Here is a 21,428-nt window from a genome sequence, read left to right as displayed (position 1 = left end):
CACGGGATTCTTCGACTGGCACACAACACCCGCCGCCGAGAATGCAGGTAGTTCGGCAGCTCCTCCCTCAAAGGCAACGGTTACTGCTGGAGGATCACAGCTCATCATCAGCAAGGCCCCAGCGGGCACAGACTTTGTTATCGGTGGTACAACAACTGTAGCACCAGGACAAACTGTAACCATCGACAATACGCCGGTCGTAGTGCAAACTTCAAACGGCAACACAGAAGTCGTCGTCGGAACAAACACTGTCAAACTTTCCCCCAACTCTCCCGAATCTGCAGGTAGCCAGATTACCGAAGCACCGATTCTCTCGCCCGTGACTATCGCCGGCGAAACGCTTACCGCAAACTCGGCCTCGCAATATGTTATCCAGGGGCAAACCCTTACCCCAGGCGGCAACGCAATCACCGTCGACGGAACCACAATCTCGCTCCTCCCCTCCGCCACCGCAATCGTCATCAACGGCGAAACCAGTACCCTCGCGCAGGCTTACGGCGCAATCTTCACAACCACCGCCGCACCACCGCTAACCATCAACGACCACGTCTACACCGCAAACCGCGCCGGCTACTACATCCTCGGCCCGGGGACGACGCTCATCCCCGGCGGATCCCCCATAATCGTCTCCGGCACCGTGATAAGCCTCGAGCCTTATGGCACCGCTGCTGTATTCCAAGGCTCTACGAGTTACATGACGCCTGCCACAACTATTGTTACGTTAACGCGACCAGCGGGACTGGGAGGTGACGCGTGGAGTTCTGACGCCGGCGGCAATTTCGCGCAGAGTACAGCGAAACACAGCACCGCGGGCGCAAGTCGGCAGATAAGTAATTCCTTCGTGTTTGGAGCGTGGCTAGAGGGTATATTCCTATTGGGATTCGTAGGATTTGGATGGTTAGCTGTTTGGCTATAGAATTGGGAGGGACTGGGAATGTGTGATGAGTACATGTATTATGAGGATACCCATCTAGGCGTTTAAATTATTTATTTTGGATAAGGTAAAGCATAAATGCGAATAAAAAGCCGGATATTCTATAAATCTATTTTTTCAACATGCGATGGAATCCCCTAAGCCCCTGTAAGTTTTCTAGCAAGAGTCTACGAATGTCCGGGCTGTTCTTTGAGCTCCGCCAACCAGACCCTTCTTCTAGATGAAGGTGGTATAGGGTAGATTTCGGGCTGGATTCTAACAGAAAACAATAGTGTTATTTTTGTTCGTAAATCTATTAGATCCAATATGTGTTTTTTTTTTTTTTTTACATGCGGCATAATCCTTATGGTCCTGCTCTATTCTTAGCAAGAGTCGGAGACTATTAAGGCTGTGTTGTCAGGCGGTCCGTGAATTCATTCATCGAATTGCGGCTAGATTCTAGTGAAGGGAAATAGGATCAGAGTTTTAGAAAACTATTAAATCTGACTACTTACAAGTACTCGTATCCACGCTACCAGTTAGGGAAAATCATTACATGTTGAAGAGCTACCTGAAGTGAGGAGCAAGTTTTCATAGAAGTAAGCTCGAACTATAAACCCAAAGCGATCCCTATCATGCACAAGAAGCGCAAAGAAGCACAGGAAGTATTCATCCAGTAGATGCCACTAGTAGGGGAAAATAGTGGAAAGTAGGAAAGCTTGGCAGAGTTCAGAATCCACCTCGCTTGAACAACTCGAAGGCCTCGGAAACAGCACGCTTAATCTCTATCTTCCGAATGCCTAGCCCCCTCTCATTCTCCATTGTCAGGCCCTCGATGAACGGCTCTCCGTCAAAAATTACCCTAAGATCGATCCAGATTGGGATTGATTTGATAACACTAGTGCAACCGAAGATATCCATAGCGAGGACCTTGTAGATTCGCTGGACGTAAGGGACCCACTTCTCACGATCCATGCGCACCAAAGCCTTGCCAAGGCCCCTAGTGACAGCTTCGAGCTCCACAATGAGGGTGACAGACTCGAGTTCACGATATATGGGTAGGATGCCGATATGACCGGAGTTGAGCAGCCAGGCGAAGGGATAGATGGCGTGAGCGCGGAAGCACAGCTTGCGGATCAGGACGTTGCAGCCCCATGGAAAGAGATGCATGCCGAACTGCGCTGGCGGGGATGTCTCGTTGGTGAGGTTGGTCATCTCGAACATATTCTCACCGTAAAGGATCGGCCTGGCTTCCTCATAGACCTGGCGATTGGTGCGGACGATAGCAACATTGGTGAGGTAATGGCGCCAGAAGCGAGAGGTGGTTCCACCTGCAGTGACTCGTGTGAGAGTGTAGGCGACGCCAGGTTCAAGCCTACGCTCGTTGATGTTGCAGAACGGTGTCGGGTGGTGTAAAATGGGAGTTGAGTACTGGCGCATGAACACGAGGCCTGGGACCAAGAGAAGGTGCGAATAGATTTGCTTCTTGATATGCAGTGGGAGGTCCATGAAGCGAAAGCCATTGGGGGTTCCTAGAGGTGTGTGTTAGCAACGAGCCCAGAAAGAGCGATTTGCTGCTTGGGATACTTACCATCATGCTCCTGATCGGTGAAGTGAGGTGGAGTGAGTCTCCTAGAACCTCTGGTCGTATCGTTGACGGTGGGGATGAGAATGTCGGTCTCCGCATCAGAATCTGTGTCATTCGGACTAGCATTCAGTTCCTTGTAGCTGATACAGACGTGAACGAATTCGCCCTGCTCGCTGAAGAAGCTGATGCGTTTTACACTTGGATGTCCACTGAGTGGGGGCGTAGGAAGCTGGTTGCTGTTGCCCTCGAAGGCTGTCGGTCGAGTACTAAGTTGCGTTAGCATTTTGATTGAAAGAGAGCTAAACTATCAAGAAAACGACAACTACTATAGCAGCAATGATGCATTTGAAGCGTCGTGACGGAGAGAAAGACGGATGAGGGCCTAAACAGCCAACTTATACCCCAATGATAGTGAAAGTAAGTCCTCACCGATCGAGCAGAGGTTTACTTTCACTACTCTCTCGGACCTCTGGCCGAGGGATTCCGACAGCAAATTGCGATGAACACTACTAGTTGCTCACCGATCGGAGCCCAGAAGGGTAAAGGGAGTGAAAGAAAGGAACTGGTGGGTAGCAGCTCTCCATGGTTGAACCAATTAGAGGGCACGATCTAGCTCTGAGCGGGAGGAAAGAAGGATTCTAAGAGAAGGAGAAGATTCGACCAGATTCGATGAAGCCATTTGGCTTTGTGTTTAGGCATTGGTAGGATGATATTAATATCACCTGCTGAGCTCGCTCGATTGGGCGAAAAGGGAAGTCGTAGTTCTAGCGGGCCCATATGCGTTTAGGTTCTAAGAACATGCTATAGCGAGGTTGGCTTCCCAGCATATATCCCTCTCTTCAACTGAATTGGATCACCTTCACTGCTCTGATGACCGAACTGTTCTTTACATTGAAATTGGGAATCTCTTCAGCTGTTGGTTGGGAAATTACTTCTCGAAACTCGGAATAATATGTAGAGCTCAATGAGAACGCTTGTTGTCGCTAGCCCAGGTAGTGGCCGTTAAGATGAGGCGTTAAAAGATCACATATCCTCACAATGAAACTACAGTGCATTCAGCAGGCTGGACGCTCAGACCAACATGTGGCTGACTAACCCATTTTCTTACCGAACCTCAACCTCATCCGCAACTCCATCTTCCCACCCCCCAAGCTTGCACCCTCGCCCAATTCATCTCCTCTCAATCTACGATGTTCACCAACAGGGCTCTCAGCACTGCTCTCCGAGCTGGTGCCCCCCGCGCCCCAATTGCTGCTCGCATCACCGCGACACGGAGCTACGCAGCAGCCGCACCACCGAGCGCTTCAACGAAGCCGCCCGTTGCGCTATTTGGCGTTGACGGGACATATGCATCTGCTCTGGTATGCACTCATCTCTCTCCCGCGACTTTTCTAATGAAATAACTACAATTGAGCCCCCAATGGCAAGAATTCCAACTAATCTGCGATATTTTCTAGTACACGGCCGCCGCCAAAACTAGCACTCTAGAGCCCACCGCCCGATCGCTCGAAACCCTTTCCAGCCTCTTTAAGAGGGATGCTAAGCTTGCCGCGGTCCTCGGAGCCCCTACCCTCAATGTCTCGGATAAGCAACAGATTGTGGCGGAGTTGGCTAAGCACCTCGGCGGCCAGGATCGGGAGGGTGTGGTGAAGAACTTCTTGAACACGCTTGCGGAGAATAACAGGTTGGGCGTTTTGGAGAGCGTGTGTGAGAAATTTGGTGTTTTGATGGGCGCGTATCGGGGGGAGGTTGAGCTGACGGTTACGAGTGCTGCGGTATGTCGTAACCCTTCATCCCTTGGGCAAGCTGCTGGGCTTGGAAATTATCATCATTTATGCATGGCACTGGCGCTGGAGCTTGAAGCTGCCCTTATCTCTTTTGGATTGGACGGTCACTAACACAATTACAGCCTCTCGACAACCGCACCCTCAGCCGACTCGAAGCAGCCGTCGCAAAATCGCAATACGTTGGCCAAGGCAAGAAGCTCAAAGTTGTTCCCAAAGTCAACCCAGACATCCGCGGAGGCCTTGTCGTCGAAATCGGTGACCGCACTATCGATCTCTCTGTCTCCTCCAAGATGGCCAAGATGAATAAACTGCTTAAGGATAGTCTATAAATATTTCGCAAAGAATTGCTTGATGGATATGTGGCGGCATGGGCGGATTGCTGGGTGGATATGATATGTATTCTAGATGGTTCTGATCAAAATACATCTACTTTGTTCACGTTTTGTGTTTGTGCTGGAGGTGTTTGTCGGCGGTTGTTTCCACTGCCTTGGGTTTTGTCCTAATCACCAGATGTCTAAGTTATGACCAAAACGTAATCTTACACTACCAATACACCACCAATAAATACATGCTTTCACCGAGGAAGAAAGCCCTAGAGTAAGGACGGTGACGGTGGTAGACGTCCCACCTATAACATCGAAGACAGCGCTGAAGCAGAAATTGCCCACATATTTCTCAATCTGCTAGCGCCCTCAACCCCACAACACCAAACTAGATTTCAACAAGCAACAAAGAAAGATTGCTCGGTTCCGCTCGAAGCGCTAAATAGACTTTTGTCGACAAAGGAATCCGCTGGGATACATTTCGCCTACTCATCGTCATCCGAATCAACATAGCCTAAAGTTCGGTCGACGAATTCGGTCGTAGTGTCGCGGTGGCAGCCTTGACATTAGATGCTTGGCCGAGGCAAGGACTCTTAGGTATAGGACGTACCTGGAGATCCCTCCGATGACCCTATGCCTTCGTCCACGGTCTGGCTAATACTATCTTCAATACAATTCTTCACCTCTTCGCCGACTTCTGGCCCATGGTCGCCAATAGCCAGGTCAAACTCTTCAAGATCCTGCATGAGACCGTCATCATACTGTTCGCCTGGGTCGCTTGGAAGTACCCCCATGTGCTTGAGTCTGTCTTCGTATCTGTCTTGTGCGTCCCTGACTTCCCTTATGAACTTATCCATGGTTCGATCGACATAGTCTTTCTCGGTTTCAGTTAGCGGTCGAAGTGACGTCCTGATCGCCATCCTGTTGACAAAGAACATGTTGTTTGAAAGGTTCACAACTGCCTCATCAAGCAACAGCTTGACAGGTGTCTGGTTGTTGGCAGAAGGAGGAGGTGATGGCGTTCCCGTACTTTCCCGTGGGGTTTGAGTCCGCCGGCGTTTCTTTTCCTCTTGCTCAGTAATCCATTCTTGTAACTCTTGGGCGTCCTCGAATTCATAGTAGGCGCCAGGCTCTCCAGGCACAGGCTAGGCAGGCATTAGTCTTAGCTCCGAAAGAAATTAGAGTTTGACATGCCACTTCGATAGGGTATGTGAGAGACTCCATATCTTCGACATCTGCGAATGGATTGATGCTGTTCGGATTTGGGTTCTTGTAGTACTGATTTTTAGGCATTTCGAAGAAATGAGAGTGTTCCTGTTGCCGCGAGGCAATCTCTTCTGCGGCTTGCGTTGCCGCCAGAATCTTCATTTCAATTCCAGCCAAAACTGTGGACAGCATTAGCATCAGAAGCCATTTGATGTTAGAGGAAAATCACTGTTGCGAGGTGCTTCGGGATTGATTTTCCTCTCTACCGACTTACTCCTGCGCCTCTTACTTGCTTTCTGCGACTGAGGCATTGGCCCTGGGGTTGTGTTTGTGGCCATGAGGTTTGTTTCCAGAATGGAGCCTTTGGCAACTTGTAGCACAGTAGGCTTGCATTGAATGGGTGCTGTTGTATCGCTGGCATTGGGGTCACCTTTCTCGGGCGTACAGTTCTCCACCCTGTTCGATCCAGGTAATTGCTCAGCAGCTCCAGCAGAAGCATATTCATCTCTAGAAGCATTAACAGAATTCCACCCTGCCATGTTAATTCCCGCAGCGGGGTGAGGCGGTAACGCGTGATTTGTCTGGTTGCGCAGCCGGGGGGGTGATGTGGTCGTTCCACAGGCTTGAAGTGCATATGGAAGTTTTAGCTCGAGATCGACCATAGGTTTGTCCGAGCCAGTCACTCGTCGCTGCCTGCTACCACTGGCGGCCGGGCAGATGCCGACTACAGCTTCCGGTTTGACTTCCTGATCAAGCTGCTTGAGTGCTAGCAACACGTCGCGAGCCTGGATGGCGTGCTCGTTCGAGCCCAACCCAATATTGGTTGGCTGCCGTTGCCGGGCACTCGCTAGTCGTTGGCGGAAGGAGCGAACGTCTGGCACACGGTGTGCGAAGTCGTTGAGCATGGCCAGCAGGAATGCGTCGAGGGCCTTGGCGGAAGGTGGGCGGTAGGCAGACGGAATGGCCTCGAAAGGGCTCATCCCAAGCTGTTTAGTGAAGGCGGTGATGTAGTGGCGGTTAATCAAGCTTGTAGCTATGAGCGACTGTTTGTTGATAAACAGTCAGTTGTTGGCTAACCATGCGGATGGGAGACTTGCCTCTGGAGTGCTCGACATGGCGAGCCGAGCCCAGTCTACGGATGCTACTGAGCGTCTAGAAAGAAAAAAAAAATCTGCTCTGTGCCGGTTAGGCGGAGCGAGAAAGCGAAGAAGGAGGCTGCGTTAAATGTAGAAAGCATTGCGGGAAGCACCTGCCCGCATGTCTCACTTCGGGTTAACAAACTTTGGAACGCACCACAGCACTACCCCCCATCCACATTGCCTAAAGAAACTGAAACTGAACTCCATCCTGCCACTGACAATAGAACATGAGAAGGGTATTTTAGAATAGAAATTTACTTCCTGCTGACGTTCTCCCTCCCTGCAGTCAGTGGCTTAAGAGATTTCCTCGCCTGATCATGTTCCTCCAAGTTATATGATAATATGCTGAACCAAGCGGGGCCAAAGCTTAGACCATGTCTCTAATGTTTCCAAGGTTCATAATTAAATTCTACAGTTTCCTGCAGTAGTCACGTCCGTGATCCACCTGCCACCGACACAGCCAAACCTCAAACGCCATGCTGATGAAGCCCGCAACGCAAATACCCCCAGAATCACTTACACTGGTGGCCCCCAGGCTGAATTCTCTGTCCGCCTTCGGAACATTGTCTGTGATCTCCGCAAAAGTGCTTACATAGACCAAGCCCCCTAGCAATCCTTCCCAGAAGACGATGATGCACACAATGTAGAAGTGCGGGATAAAATCGAACATTGCATGGAGAGTGAGAACGAAGAGATTAATCACCTGTAGAAAGGATGGCAGGTATAAATGATGGACTCTGATGAACGGCGTGGACGACCGAGAGATGAAGACGCCCACCTGGTAGATCGCACCGTAGGTCGGATAGAAGGACCGGTATCTTTGAAACGGGCTAGACGACAGGGGGAAAAGCAAGGTTGGAGCGACCCCCTGATTAATGGTGTATTCTGCGATGTAGACAAGCAAAAGTGGGAGCATGCTGTGGACTGTTAGTCAATCAATAGTAATGTTGCGGGCAAGCTAGACGACATACTAAGGGAAAAACAATCCCCGGGAGCGCCGTAGATTGGTTTTGAAGCTGTTCCATGCGCGTAAGTGGACGCTCACTGAACTGAAGCTGCGTCCAGAGGCAGAATGCATCGAGGATGAGAGAAGACCCTGTTGTTCGCCACCTTGGCCAAGCTGCTCGCTGGTCTCCAATGGGTCGTCCTCTAGTTCTTGGTCATCGTTTTCAATGGCCTCATATTCAGTATGTTTGCCAGACGATGTGTGGAGAGGGCCAAGAGGAAGGACGAAGAAGAAGCTGATCAGCATGATGACGGGGAGGCATGATGATGCTAGCAAGCTAGTACGGGCGCTGAATTTCAGAACCGTAGTGGCAAGCGCATACGCTCCAGCACCCACAATGCCAGCACCTCCCGTGCCGGACCCCCAGGCAGCAAGGGCAAAATGTCCGTAGTAGTGGGTCAAGCCCAGAAAACTGAGCTCACCCCCGCCACTGCTCAAACTAGCCAGAATAACGCCCCCCATCTTTATGCCAATTGTCTTTGAGTCTTGCAGAGCGGGCGTGAGGGCTACGATGAGCATGCCACATATTGAGAGTGCCACGAAGATAACGATCCGGACAGGATACGGTATCTTGTGGATAAAATAAGGTGCGCATAATTTGGTCAAAAAAGAGGGAACGACATCGGCAAGTAAGACTACGCCTTTGGGGACGTCGGGACCCACGAGATCAAGGGCAGAGGACAGGATGATGACATAGAGGACGTTGTTGATAAGGCCTAGACTGGCGTGAGCGAGCGCTCGTTGGACTGAGCTCATGTGGATTCACTCCGTCAGATATGCTCGCTCCTGCACGTACCGAAAAGCCAGAAAGCGGCGCATACTCGTGGATCAGCGCCCTCGAAGACCGCGTTAAGGCGGGCTTTGTAGACAGCCCATGAGGCGGAGGGAGAGCCAGGCATCGGGAGAAGAGGCATGTGTGGGGGTGGGGGGGAAACCTGGGATGGTAGAAGTGGGGCAGTCAAAAGTCCAACTGAGTTTCACATCTCGAGGCTCAGCAAAGCGCATCCCAAGCGTCGAAAGATGATTTAGGCAGTCACGTGTATGCGTCCGGGGACATGAGGTTGAGGTGCGGCGCAGACGTCAGGGATCTCTTGGCAAAGAGCGGTGACAATTTTTAGTTTGGCTCCGGTTTGCACATGATTTGAAACAGGTACCGCGTGCACGCCTGTTGGCGGCCAAAATTCCCTATCGACTCTGGCGCTCCAACTGCTGGCTGCAACGTGATGTGGCGGCGTATGCAGCGGACTTGAACGAACTAGCGACAGAAATGGGACAGACATGGAAAAGAACGCAGGCCGGGAGAGCAGCGGAATTCAATTCGATATCGCGCCGGAGCTTTGAGGGGACACCTGCGTGGACCTGCAGCATACCGAATCGGGATGCGCCGAGCAGGGATGCCAGGGCTAAGATCAGCCATCCGTGCTGCCCCCAGGTCGAGACGCACCCAAGACTACGTTTCTCCTCATCACCATTCTCCACGACTCACACGCTCTCTCTCTAGTGCTTTGCTCTCAAACCCCTCCAGATCGCGACCCGCCTCCACGCGCTGGCTCCGTGATCATGACAGGCTGTTAGTCTGCTCGTTTGACCTTTTCCAGACCCTGCTCGCCCTCCAGGACGCTGTGAAAATTCCGATCAAACGATCATGGACCCACGCCAGCCCCAGCATCCCTTCTCTCGACCTCCCGAACGCCCTCTCATCCACAATCCGAACCACCAGACTCCCTCCCAATCGCCGCAGACGCAGTCCTACTCTAGCTATCCACCTCCAGCGTCGCAACCGCAGCCACCAGTACACGTCCCCTTCACTACCGACCCATATTCCTCATCACGCCGAGATCCTTTTTTTCCTACCGCTGCCCAGCAACATGCACGAAGGAGCAGTTATGGTATGCATGGTGGAGACGCAGCACCTCCCGCGCAAGGCGAGAGACACGGTGGTTGGGGAAACACAGGTACGATCTGCAGCTGCGGCTCTCATATTCCAAAAAAAAAAAACCATCTGCTGCGGTGCAACCAGGAAGCCAGAGTGTGTTGAATATAGCAGCTTGTCGGAGATGCTGGTGACACGGCTCACGTGGGCAATCGCAAAAAGTAGAGCAAGAGCCGAGCGCCAGCAAGCGGTGGACATGCCAGGCCAGCTTGGCGAGGTGTACATTCCCTTTGCGTGTTGTGGATGCGCAAGCATCTTTGTCGCAATGGGCCTCGAGGCTGTGGCGAACAACGGCTCGACTCACCTCCAGTTTGTCTGCCATTGGCCCACTGCCAGTTCTGGAGGTGCGTCGACGGGGACTAGTGTAGCCGTCTGAGCACCTGTCTTCTCACCCTTCGAGCTTCGAGACGCTGGGTCCCTTGTTCGAAGTGTGGTACCGCTCTCAGCAAACCCTACAGGCTTGAAGGCGCGTGTCCACATCACCCATCACACTTGCTGGCTTCCCGCACAGATGGCTCCCTAAGCGAGACATCCCCTGTCGCGCGCTAAACCCCCTTGTGGACAGCACTGACGATCATGTCTAGCGGGCCTTCATGCATCTCATCCCCACGCGCAGTCTGGTCCACCACCTCCACCATCCATGTCGTCCTCACACAACTCCTCAAGCCAGCCGCCGTACGGCTACGAGGCGCCGCGACGGCCCTCCCTTGGAGGTGGAAGTCCCTCAAACCCATATGGAGGCAAGACCCCGCATTCAGGAGCCGTGCTTCATCCTCGCCGCTTACAGCTACTGACCCTCCTGCAGCTCCCTCGCACGACCCGCCACCACCGCCGCCCTCCTTCTCCCGTCCGCACATGCCACCCCCCTCATCGCCGCAACAGCAGCACAATCATGCTCCGCCATCGCAGCCTCCGCGTCCTCCCTTCTCGTCATCGTTTGGCGGAGGACGAGAGCTCCCCGGGCTAGGAGCCGCTCATCGACCAGGGAGCAGCATGTCCATCTCGTCCCTCATCGGTGCTGGTGACACGGCATCCAACCAGCAATCACAGTCGCAATCGTCGCCTACGACTGCTCCTTCAAACGCGCCCCTGTCGAACAATCACACCATGCAGCCACCATCGCCAAGACGGGGTCTTTCATCTGGTTCACGATCAGACTTCCAACCCTATCGGTTACAATCATCCCCAGAAGACAGACACATGTACGGCAGTACTACTTCCAGGCTTTCTGAAGTACACGGATATCCTACTGGATCTCCGACTCGACCTTATAGCAACCATGGCTCTCCCGAGCAGGGCCGACAACCTCTGCCTCAAACGTCGCAGCCATACAAACCCATGGTCTTTCAAAGCTCTCGGTCTTATGCATCCACGCCTAGCGATGCGCAGGCGAGAGACCCAAGACAAGCCTCAACAAGCGTCCCTCCACGGCCAAACAGCCAGCCAACCGGTCCGCCTGGTACATCCGATCACGAAGCAAAACCCTCATACGATGCGTTGGGAGGGCGGCGGACCACCTACCAACAGCCCGAGGAGAGACGGCGGACGCTGGGCGAGTCACACCACACGAGGCCTAATACTGCAGAGATCCTAGGTGGGAATTCACAGGCTGGAACCCACAGGGACCGCCCCGTTACCGTCCAGCCAGTGTCCCATTCTGCCTTCAGCCCACCTCGCGATCCACGTGGAGTTTCTCTTGCGAGTCAAGCTCCGCGAAACCTTTGGCGTCAAGCTGTCCCAGAAGATGCGCCCCGAGAGACCACCGAAGGTCGTCGGGAAGAACCGGCTCCGTATCGGGGATATAACTATCCAGCTTCGTCACAAGCTCCGGCTCCCTTTGGTCCTCACGCAGGAGAAGACATGGTTCGCGGACGGAGTTTAGATCATTTGAGCCATCGCGCTGTCGAACAATACCATGCTCCTCCAACTTCAGACCCCCAGACGAATGAAAGACAGAAGGCCGAACATCTTTCTCGGTCTTTGTCCTCTGGCGGTCTTGGATATTCAGGCCGTTCTATATATGATCAACCCCGGAGGATGGGTGAGGATTTGCAGCATTCAAAGGTCTTGCTCGCTCTTGGCCCCGAAGCCAACAGGAGAACAGGACGTGCTTCTCCGCTGCCGCAAGCTGTCCAGGGCGCACAGGCGCAGCCGCTTTCGATTGGGAAGGATCCCAGCATTAAAAGCGAATTTGGTCGCATGTTTTCAGGGCTAGGGAGTGGATTGGGGACAAATACGCCGTCTAGGCAGTCCCCAATGCCACAAAATGGTCCCGAAATTTTACCGCCTGGCGCAGATTCGAATGACTCGAGACTGCAAAGGGTCAGTTCTCAGACTGGGCGTAAGCCTAAAAGAGTAAAGGATGAAGAGGGTTTGGTCGATAATGAGAGTGGAGATGGAAGGGGAACGCCTGCCCTTGGTGGAGTTCGGGGGACGAAGCGCAACAAATACACCCATCCAGGCCATCACCACCACCATCACACACATGCGCATCAGTGAGTTTCGCCCTTGTTTCTTTGAGTATCGCCTAACGTTATACAGCCATCATCACCATCACCACAAGCCTGAAGAGGACTTGGCAATAGTGGCTGCGCCAGCTGCTTCCACACCCTTAAATCAAAGGTATCCCAGTCTACCACAGAATGGAGCAACGCCACAGCCGTCGCACCATCACCACCATTATCATGCTGCACCACATCATCACCATCATGCTCCTCGACTCACTCAAGCAGCACCTCTACCGTCTCCTAAACTCCCTCCAAAGGTTCACGATATTCAGCCTGTGTTGGATGAGGCTGCTAAGTATCCCCGGGCCCATCTTGGGTCTTACGTGTATGAAGCGACCCCCGTGTTGCCTCAACCGAATTCCGCGCTCGACGATCAGTTCTCTTTTGCCTCCAAGCCGAAGCCGCTCTCTCAGCTGGAATTTCCTAGGAACCCGGTCAACTGTACCATTGACGTGAGAGTTCCTAGGTACTATCTAAAACCACGGCAAAGACAACAGATTGTGCTACAACACCATCTCTGGGGTGCGTGTGTCTACCGCGATGATTCCGATGTGATTGCGGCGGCGATCCACTCTGGATGGATCCGAGGGGAATGGGATGACACTGTGGACATCAATATGCTAGACCCGCGTATTACAGCGCCAAATGACGCAAACGACGCGGAAGAGACATTGGAAAGGCGCCCTGCCGCACCCGTCCCCCCACCAGCAGACATAGAAGCGCATATTAGGCTCCTAATCTTGCCTCGTATTGAGAAGTATGTAGGGACCGTCGAATACGGAATATCGAGCCGGAAGAGTTCCAATCATGATGGGCTGAGCTTCATGATCCACCAAATCCGCTGGGTAGAAGAGGGCTACGGAAGCCGAGGGCAAGAGAGAAACGCAGCTGCGATGAAGCGGAGGCTTGATTCCGCGAGAACGCTGCTGAGCCTAGGGCATGGAGGGGATAATTCACTACGGCGGGTGAATGGGACAACGAAGTTGAATGCTTGAGACGGCCAAAAATAACCAGGACAACACTCATTTAATGTCTGATTTTTGGACAACTGGTTTGATGACTTGGGCTGGTCGGTTCATGTAAAACAGGAAGGGTTGGTTGTTCGTTTCATTCGGTTCAGCATTGCTATATACCCATAGTTCTACGCCTGTGACGGACTTCGGCCTCCCGTTGGGATTTTCGCGTGGCTACTCACGAGATAGAGAGGCCTCGTTTGAACATTTAGAAGTGGAGGAACAGGAGGTAGACTAATGCAACGCAAATTCTGCATCTCCGTTACATAGCCTCACCGCCTTGTGACCTCTAACAGACGCGGTGCTGGGTAAAATGGATTGTTACTCCACGTGGAAGCTTCCAGTGGTGAATGGTAATTCAATTAGCGATACGGTGCTTTTTTGTGATAAGGCAATCACGACAGACCGAAGTCGCACCCGAAGAGCCAGAGCGGCGGGAGAGAAAGGAAGGTCCACAACGACGACTTGTGAAGTTGCGCAGCTTTGCAAGAACACTTTCACCACCAGGCCACATCTTCCCAGCATTCCAAGCCTCTTCGTGTGCGCCAGGTGACGTGGAAAAGACGCCTTGCTGCCCCTCCTCCGTGCGCTACTGCTGGAGCCGACCCAGTCGACGGCTGTCGGCATCATCGAAAGGCTCTCGAGAGCACTTGTGGCCCATGGCGCGCATCAGGAACTACTCCATCTCAACGGTGAGTGGCATTTCTGCTTCTTCATCGTCACGTTCCTTCTCTCTCCGAGGCCTCACCACCACCTGTGGCCGATCGCGCCCTCTCCCAACTTGAAATCGCCTGCCCGGAATCATTCGGCACGCCGCACAGTGCATGCTGTGGAAAACGCCGGCTTAGGCATTTTCTGGCATCTCTACCCAGTCATTGGCCTCATTGGTCATTGCCCTCGAGTGGCACCCCAAAAGGCACACGACCACTTCAATCTCCCTTGCCCGACCAGCGAGTGATGGCCCGGCATAGGACCCGTGAGAGATCGATCACCCTGATTGCACCGCTGCGGCGGATCCGGCTGGCCAGGAACTCGATTGCGGCGACATCTCAGGGAACTGCTCCAGAAAAATTCTGGCCCCAGCAAACTGTCCACCACGTCTGCACTAGCCACTCCATACGCTTCAAGCGCGCACCGGGCAAGTGGAACGTCGCAACAGCGGCCAACGCCAGCACATTGATTTGGACCAACCTGCTGTGATTGCTCAGGCTTCCACGGGGCCTGCCCGATCTCCTTCACACAAAGACACCCTGTTCCAGATGCGGGGAATAGTCAAGCTCCAAGTTTCTCCCCTCGCTTCACGAAAGCCGAGCTAAATTCATAGCTCTGCAGCACCGCTCTCCAGCCTTGGCCATAACTCTCCCAGCATTCAACACGCTCTCAATTCCCTCGGATTTCTGCCATAGACGTCTGTCCACAGCATAGTCCTATCCCTCGCCTTAGGAAATCTTCCTGTCGTATTCGCTGCGGTCGGAAAAGGCTGGTCCGGGTTCCGATCCATCTTACATTTCTTTTTCCTGCTGTTTGAGAATCTTCATTTCCTTCTGACCCCTCTTTCGTTTTCACGAGCTGAGGCTCGACATTTCATACCACCATGGAGGCCAATGGCGTATTCACGCCCAACATGCGCGCTGTTCCCACAGGCGCCTTTATATCCCCGCATAGAAAGACTAACGGTGTGGGTATTCAGGCTGAGGACACGCGGATATGCGTCGTCATGGTTGGATTGCCCGCACGTGGAAAGAGCCTGATTGCGCAAAAAGGTAGGCTTCACCCGCCTACTGTCCAGAATATTACTAACGCCTTCGATTCCCAGTCGTTCGTTACCTGCACTGGTTGTCAATAACGGCCAAGACTTTCAACGTCGGCCAGTACCGCCGCACTGCGACTCCTAATCCCTCCGCAGAGTTCTTTGATACCTCAAATCCAGAAGGAGAGCGTCTCCGGAAAGCTGCAGCGGAGGCGGCGGTGAACGATATGTGCAAATGGTTTGCTGAAGGGCGTGGACTAATTGCGATATTGGATGCTACCAACTCGACCAAAAGCCGACGTAGATGGATACAGGAGCGGTGCGCGAAGGAGAATATAGAGACCCTGTTTGTGGAGTCAAAATGCGATGACGAGGACCTGATCATGAGCAACATTCTTGAAGTCAAGACAACGTCGCCGGACTATGTCGGCCAGGATCCTGAACTCGCTGCAGCCGATTTCCGCAACCGCATTCGAAACTACGAGAAGGTATATGAGACTATCGACGAGGATGAGTATGATCTCACCTACGTTAAGTTGATCAATGTTGGCAAGCAGGTCATCATCAATCAGATTCAGGACTACCTTCAGAGCCGAGTTGTTTATTATCTGATGAACCTCCACATTAAGCCGAGGTCGATCTGGTTATCTCGGGTGAGTCTCAAGTCCAGCCCATTTGTGACCTTTTTAACAACCTCAGCATGGTGAATCAAAATTCAACTTAGAAGGAAAGATTGGAGGAGATGCGGACATTTCCGACCGAGGCGAAGCTTATGCCCACGCCCTTCCAGGTCTCGTGGCGAAATCCGTTGGCGATGGTCGCAAACTTACTGTGTGGACCTCTACTCTAAAACGTACGATTCAGACTGCTCGCTTCCTTTCCTTTGAGAAACTAGAGTGGAAAGCTCTCGATGAACTGGATTCCGGTGTTTGCGACGGCCTCACTTATGGAGAAATCGAGCAGAAATACCCCGAAGACTTCAAGCAACGAGACGAAGACAAGTACAATTACCGCTATCTTGGTGGTGAATCTTACCGAGATGTGGTGATTCGCCTCGAACCTATTATCATGGAGCTAGAGAGGAGCGAGAACATCCTAATTGTCACTCACCAGGCCATCCTTCGATGCATTTACGCATATTTCATGAACGTCCCACAAGAGCAGAGCCCATGGATGGAAGTTCCTCTCCACACGTTGATCAAATTAACGCCCAAGGCCTATTCGACACAAGAAGAGAGGCTCAAGGCAGATATTCCAGCTGTAAGCACATGGAGAGGAAAGGGCAGCAGTGCCAAACATCAAGAGGCCGATGGCAGCACATGATGTCATTGTTACTGTCTTAGGGTGTCGGATGAGCATGATAGAGTTACCGGTAGCTAAGCGGAGCGGAACTGCTGAGTTATGGCTTCCGCATTTAAGAGCGCCTTCGCGCCGAAGAGTTTGAGTATGATCACTCCTTTGTTGATTTCTTCTACAGTATCATAAGGCATGGTCGGATTAAGAGATTTTCACTTCACCGTCAAGCACAGGTTGGCGTACAGCATAGATTGGTACTCGCGAACACCCCTCTCGTTCCTCTATAATCTTGGCGGCTCTGTATATCCAGGTGCATTTACAGTGGGCATGGCGTATGGTTGTTTGCGCCCTCCATCCGATCTCAGGCTTGGAGGTTTGTTGTATGCCTATTTCCTCCTCTGTGGGTGTGTTATCGGGCTTTGGCAATGTCTTGCTCGTGTCGTAAACATGTCGATGGTCTAGATAGTTGGTAATTGATTCCTCTCCGTCTCTCCGAAAATTCTGTCCTGTATATGTAAGGATTTTTGCATTCGGCAATGTGCATCGATATTCAGCGATTTATGTACTACATTGTTCACTTCTGGGTAAGTACTTGAGCCTCTTCTCTCTGCTAAAGTGCCACTATAGACTTAGGAACCCCCTCATTGAACTTCGTTGCCGCCATCGTTCGCCACAGCCAGTGTCTAGCTCAGCGTTCCACGTGTTTTGGTAGGAACCGGCGTCTCAATGCCTACCTAGGTTAGTATAAGATGGCCGAGAGCCAGGGTAGCCGGCCAAAGTATTCTTAATTGCGAAACTATTCATGCCGTCTTAAGGCCCTTAGGACCAGTAGCAATTGGCGAAACTCAGCTTCCTTATTCAGGGCGATAAAGTCTCGAGGCACTCCTACCTGGGTTTGAACGGCACAAGTCTCCTTGACCAAGGCCACACCCGCCGAACTGAGACGACACATCCTTACCGCTTTAAAGTCTTCTGCCACGCGGTGTCTCATACCTCCCTCCCATAGACTTTGACATACCCGCTACTAAGCCGCGGACCCCCGAAGGGCTCATCGGCTTGTCATACGGACCGCGCCGCGCTATCCCTCTCTACTACAATATCGTCGTCGACCTAAGCCACCATTGGCCTAGTTACGCCATCGTTGGGAGGTAATGGACACAATTCATGTGGGTGTGCATGATGTTGAAGACCGCCCCCTGGTGGCCTTGTCCTGGTTGGCACCTGGGCACAGACAGGTAATGAATAGACCATTATTGTCGAAACGGTAGGCATCACCCAGGCGCACCTGTATCGCCATTGAGTTGTGTTAAATACTTTTACCCGTATCGACACCATTTTGAAGCTTTTAAAAGCTTTATTTCTCCCAGCGTCGTCTAAAACAAATACTGGCACTAAATAAATAACGCTTTCTATGCTATGCGGAATAGCCACGTTGACCAATGGTGTGGGAACATTGACGGCTGCATGTTTTAATCTCTGCTCATCAAGATGATTAGCTGCTCTTCTTGTCATGTCTTGTGTAGGCCGGCTTGTTAGACCAACATTGCCTACTGTTGGGGGGCATTTCTCGTCATATGCCGTATAGGCTCACTTTTTCTAACCATGGCTCCCCCTCGTCACAGGCACAGCGGACACTTCAATTGTACATAAATTTTGGGCCTTCAGAACTATTTTCTCCCATATCGTACACTACATTATCCTGTCTACGATTGTATCTGGAACATCACCACTCTTCTCACCACTTCAAAGCACCACTTCCTCTTTCGGTGCATCTACTGCGCCAGCTTGTTCCTCAATTCCACTAACATCATTTCAACCCTCTCCTCACAAGCCACCCACCAAACACAAACAAGCAGATACTATCATCAAAATGTCTCCTAAAAAAATCCAATCTAGCTCCCCATCTTCATGCATCCCCACCCCTAACACTAGTTCCGATGACTTCCTCAAGGAGCCGTCCACTCCTTCCCAGGTGGGGAGCCAGCAGGCCATGACCGCAGAGGATGTCGAGGAACAGGATAAGGCTGCTGACATACTTATGCAGCTTTGGCGCCACCATGCCATCGAAGCAGATGTGGAGAGTGCGGAAGCAACTCTCGCTGCACGAGGGGCCCGAGACATCACTCTGAGTCCTCCACCAGAGATGCCCCCACCCCCTCGTCCCTCTCCCACCACTCTCGAACCCCTTTCCAACGCCAAAGGAGGAAAGAAAAGGAAGGCAGCGCCAAAAAAATGTGCACCTTCCAAGAGCCAGAAAAAGGGTCCGTCACCACCTCCCCCAGGATCTGGATCCAGGTCCAATGGCAAAGGTAAACAAACCTTGCCTAACGCCCAGTCGGGCACCACAGGGGCGACTAGTTCTACTCAGGCCAGCACCCGGAGCTCGGGGAGAACTTCTAGTAGAGCTCGGGTGGGAGTAAGTTCTTCTCCTTTTCACCATCCTAAACGCTCCCAGCCCTGCTTTACCCCTGCTATGCCTTGCTGTCACAAAGACAAGCTGACTCTGGATAAGCAGGATACCACCGGTGAGCGATGGGCAGAACCCTCCTCCCTCGGCGCAAACCAGCACGACTTGCGAACTCCGGCTCCAATACAATGTGTTATCGATCCCTGCAAGGAGCCAGTAAGGTCCAAGGATCAGTTCTCCACCAAGGACTCCTACTCCTTGGCCAAGGGGTATCGCTTGAGCCAGGAAAGAGACTCCATAGCTCTTGGCGCCGACGCCCATCTCATCAAGAATTGGAACACCCCTAGTGTACGCCGGGCATCCGACTCGTTCAGGTATATGCTGAAAAGGCACGCAAAGGGTGATGGGGAGACCATGACTATTGTCTTCAGATACCCAAGTGAGAGAAAGAAGGTCGACTCATTAGTAGAGCACTTGGGGATCCCGGAGCCGCCTAAGCAGTTCTATCCAAGGGATGTGAGGCTTGAAGCGTCGAGGAGGAAGGAACGGCCGGAATTGAAAGGCTTAGGGGTGTATATACGTCGTGAGGATGAGGAGGAAAAATATGAGGATGATGGGGATTGGGATGGGGGTGAGGATCTGAAGGGGAAGGGAAAGAGAAAGAAAAGCCCGGCAACGAAGGCGAAGGAAAGTGAGGGGAGTGCAGGGGAGTCCGGGGAGGCTAAGAGGAAGAGGAAGAGGATCAAGTGAGAGAACGCCTCCTTTGTCTGGGGTGATTTTCGTTGCTTTAATGAGCGTTCACAGTCATTTCGAGGACTTTTGTATGTGTTGCTTGAGTTTGTTGGATTCCTCATGGAGTTGCTCTGCTTGTTGTTTAGGGCTTCATACAAGTTTTTGTTCGGGTGTTTCCTTAGCATGTCATGATAAATCCTTATTGGGTGTTTCACTGTTCGTTTCCTCGATGGATGGAGTTGAAACTACCCCTGCCAACGAGACGCAAACACAACTGGGCACAGATTTGGTCTCCTTCCCGCTCCGATTACTCGCTTCCACTTGCCCAATCTAATGCGCCTCTTTGTCACCCCGCGCTTTCCTCCCCTCCACCATGCAATACAAGTACATCTTCCTCCCACCAATCCACGCCCGCCCAAACTCAACACCAAAAACCTCACGATGACACCCCAGCCACCTCCTCAACCAACCCTGGGGCAACCGCCCTCCCTCTCCACAACTCTAAACCCTCCATCGGGGCCCAGCTCTCCCCAGGCAAGCAACTCTGCATTCACACGAACCCAAAGATCGGCCCAGGCACGCAATAAGCCCTTCAGTACAGCGAGCACTCTTCTTGCAGCCTCCACTTCCGCCGAGACGCAACGAGGGAAGAGCGAAGTACTCGGCGGGCCAAGCATGGATACATACGAGCAGGCGCAGTTGAGGAATCAAGCGGCGGAGATCTTGGAAAGTGTGGAGTTGTTGATCTGGTATTCTGCAAGTAGGAATGAGGTACGGCATCCCCCTGTGCAGACACCTTATTCCCTCGACTAGGGACGCATACCTACCAGTTGCTGTTAATGCCCCCTTCTCACTGTCCTGTACCTCGCGTTTGGCAAATAATCATTGATACCTAATGCTGACGGACTCGTGCGCATGGCAGAGTATCTCGCAAACACGCCACCACTTCCAAAACATCGTGTTGGGCCTATCGGATCGCCCCTCCTCACCCTCCATGTCCACCCCCTCCATTACCTGGAAAGAAGAATGGGAGATCCCCCTCTCAGACCGCATACCTGGTTCCTCCAACAGCACAATGAAGCGCGGTCAGCCCAAGGACAAAGGCAAGCGGAGGTCCTACAAGCCATAGGTAGAGATATAGTGGGATGGGGATATTTGGCCGACACTCGACACCAGTCTTAGGTCCGGATTCGGAAATTATTGTCGATCTACCATATCTGCGGCGGCAAAGAAACAACGTTAAAGGTGGTTTGTGGCTGTAGGGGGATGAGGTGTGGCACGCTATCGTGGCTAGAAAAATGAGTTTTGCGGCCATAGATTTCGGAATCCCGTAGCTACAAGCTGGGAAGAATTATTCTTTCATTGCGTAGATTACATATATAACAAAGCTTTGGTAGGCTAGGTTTGCGATTCAAGAGTGCGTGGCAAGCACAGATTATAGCGTAGTATTATACCCCGGGCATTGATATCGCCCCTTTCAGATATTATCGAGGTTTAGATTCTGTCAAAGCAAGCCAATGAAAGACATGTATCATTGTATTTTAATTCTTTTTACATGCTAATTTATGTATCGATTACCATCCATCCATTGCCATCGCCACAACCATTTTCTCTACCCAACTCAGAAAGGCAAGCCACTAAAGCTCAGGAAGCATCAGAATGTGGTCCTATATACAAAAATATCGATATCCAGTCCGCCAGTCCCTGTCGATGCATCCATATTCCCAGAAGCCCGTCAGAGGCACAATAGATACAAGAATCAGCATCTAGGTCTTTTTCATCTAGCCCTTCCTTCCAAACACCAACTCCGCCAGCACACCAACATACT

At 52.1% G+C, this 21,428-nt stretch overlaps 6 protein-coding genes across 6 annotated transcripts; 4 read left to right on the top strand and 2 right to left on the bottom strand.

Annotated features, from left to right (window-relative positions):
* Nucleotides 1-1,455: 1,455 nt before the first annotated feature.
* BDR25DRAFT_296184 (uncharacterized protein) lies at nucleotides 1,456-2,777 on the bottom strand. Its single transcript, XM_033688897.1, has 2 exons — nucleotides 2,505-2,777; nucleotides 1,456-2,445 (listed from the first exon to the last, which is right to left on the bottom strand). The coding sequence occupies exon 2, from the start codon at nucleotides 2,420-2,422 to the stop codon at nucleotides 1,643-1,645; it is 780 nt and encodes a 259-aa protein (XP_033541808.1). The 5' UTR covers nucleotides 2,423-2,445; nucleotides 2,505-2,777; the 3' UTR covers nucleotides 1,456-1,642.
* Nucleotides 2,778-3,639: 862 nt separating this feature from the next.
* BDR25DRAFT_307011 (ATP synthase subunit 5) lies at nucleotides 3,640-4,830 on the top strand. Its single transcript, XM_033690763.1, has 3 exons — nucleotides 3,640-3,862; nucleotides 3,959-4,276; nucleotides 4,411-4,830. The coding sequence occupies exons 1-3, from the start codon at nucleotides 3,692-3,694 to the stop codon at nucleotides 4,615-4,617; spliced, it is 696 nt and encodes a 231-aa protein (XP_033541807.1). The 5' UTR covers nucleotides 3,640-3,691; the 3' UTR covers nucleotides 4,618-4,830.
* A 2,435-nt stretch (nucleotides 4,831-7,265) lies between these two features.
* On the bottom strand, nucleotides 7,266-9,002 carry BDR25DRAFT_307009 (protein btn1). Its single transcript, XM_033690762.1, has 3 exons — nucleotides 8,759-9,002; nucleotides 7,928-8,678; nucleotides 7,266-7,873 (listed from the first exon to the last, which is right to left on the bottom strand). The coding sequence occupies exons 1-3, from the start codon at nucleotides 8,874-8,876 to the stop codon at nucleotides 7,366-7,368; spliced, it is 1,377 nt and encodes a 458-aa protein (XP_033541806.1). The 5' UTR covers nucleotides 8,877-9,002; the 3' UTR covers nucleotides 7,266-7,365.
* A 421-nt stretch (nucleotides 9,003-9,423) lies between these two features.
* On the top strand, nucleotides 9,424-13,581 carry BDR25DRAFT_94332 (Rxt3-domain-containing protein). Its single transcript, XM_033699275.1, has 4 exons — nucleotides 9,424-9,917; nucleotides 10,480-10,635; nucleotides 10,701-12,390; nucleotides 12,437-13,581. The coding sequence occupies exons 1-4, from the start codon at nucleotides 9,608-9,610 to the stop codon at nucleotides 13,395-13,397; spliced, it is 3,117 nt and encodes a 1,038-aa protein (XP_033541805.1). The 5' UTR covers nucleotides 9,424-9,607; the 3' UTR covers nucleotides 13,398-13,581.
* Nucleotides 13,582-14,812: 1,231 nt separating this feature from the next.
* On the top strand, nucleotides 14,813-16,571 carry BDR25DRAFT_94346 (fructose-2,6-bisphosphatase-like protein). Its single transcript, XM_033699276.1, has 3 exons — nucleotides 14,813-15,178; nucleotides 15,232-15,818; nucleotides 15,865-16,571. The coding sequence occupies exons 1-3, from the start codon at nucleotides 15,010-15,012 to the stop codon at nucleotides 16,486-16,488; spliced, it is 1,380 nt and encodes a 459-aa protein (XP_033541804.1). The 5' UTR covers nucleotides 14,813-15,009; the 3' UTR covers nucleotides 16,489-16,571.
* Nucleotides 16,572-19,884: 3,313 nt separating this feature from the next.
* BDR25DRAFT_94322 (uncharacterized protein) lies at nucleotides 19,885-20,446 on the top strand. Its single transcript, XM_033699274.1, has one exon. It carries the CDS (start codon nucleotides 19,934-19,936, stop codon nucleotides 20,411-20,413), a length of 480 nt encoding a protein of 159 aa, XP_033541803.1. The 5' UTR covers nucleotides 19,885-19,933; the 3' UTR covers nucleotides 20,414-20,446.
* The last annotated feature ends 982 nt before the right edge of the window (nucleotides 20,447-21,428 follow it).

This window comes from Lindgomyces ingoldianus (assembly GCF_010093535.1).
Source record: "Lindgomyces ingoldianus strain ATCC 200398 unplaced genomic scaffold BDR25scaffold_42, whole genome shotgun sequence".
Lineage (NCBI taxonomy): Eukaryota > Fungi > Ascomycota > Dothideomycetes > Pleosporales > Lindgomycetaceae > Lindgomyces > Lindgomyces ingoldianus.
Note: the sequence above shows the minus strand (reverse complement) of the source record. Positions and strands in the feature narration are given on the sequence as shown.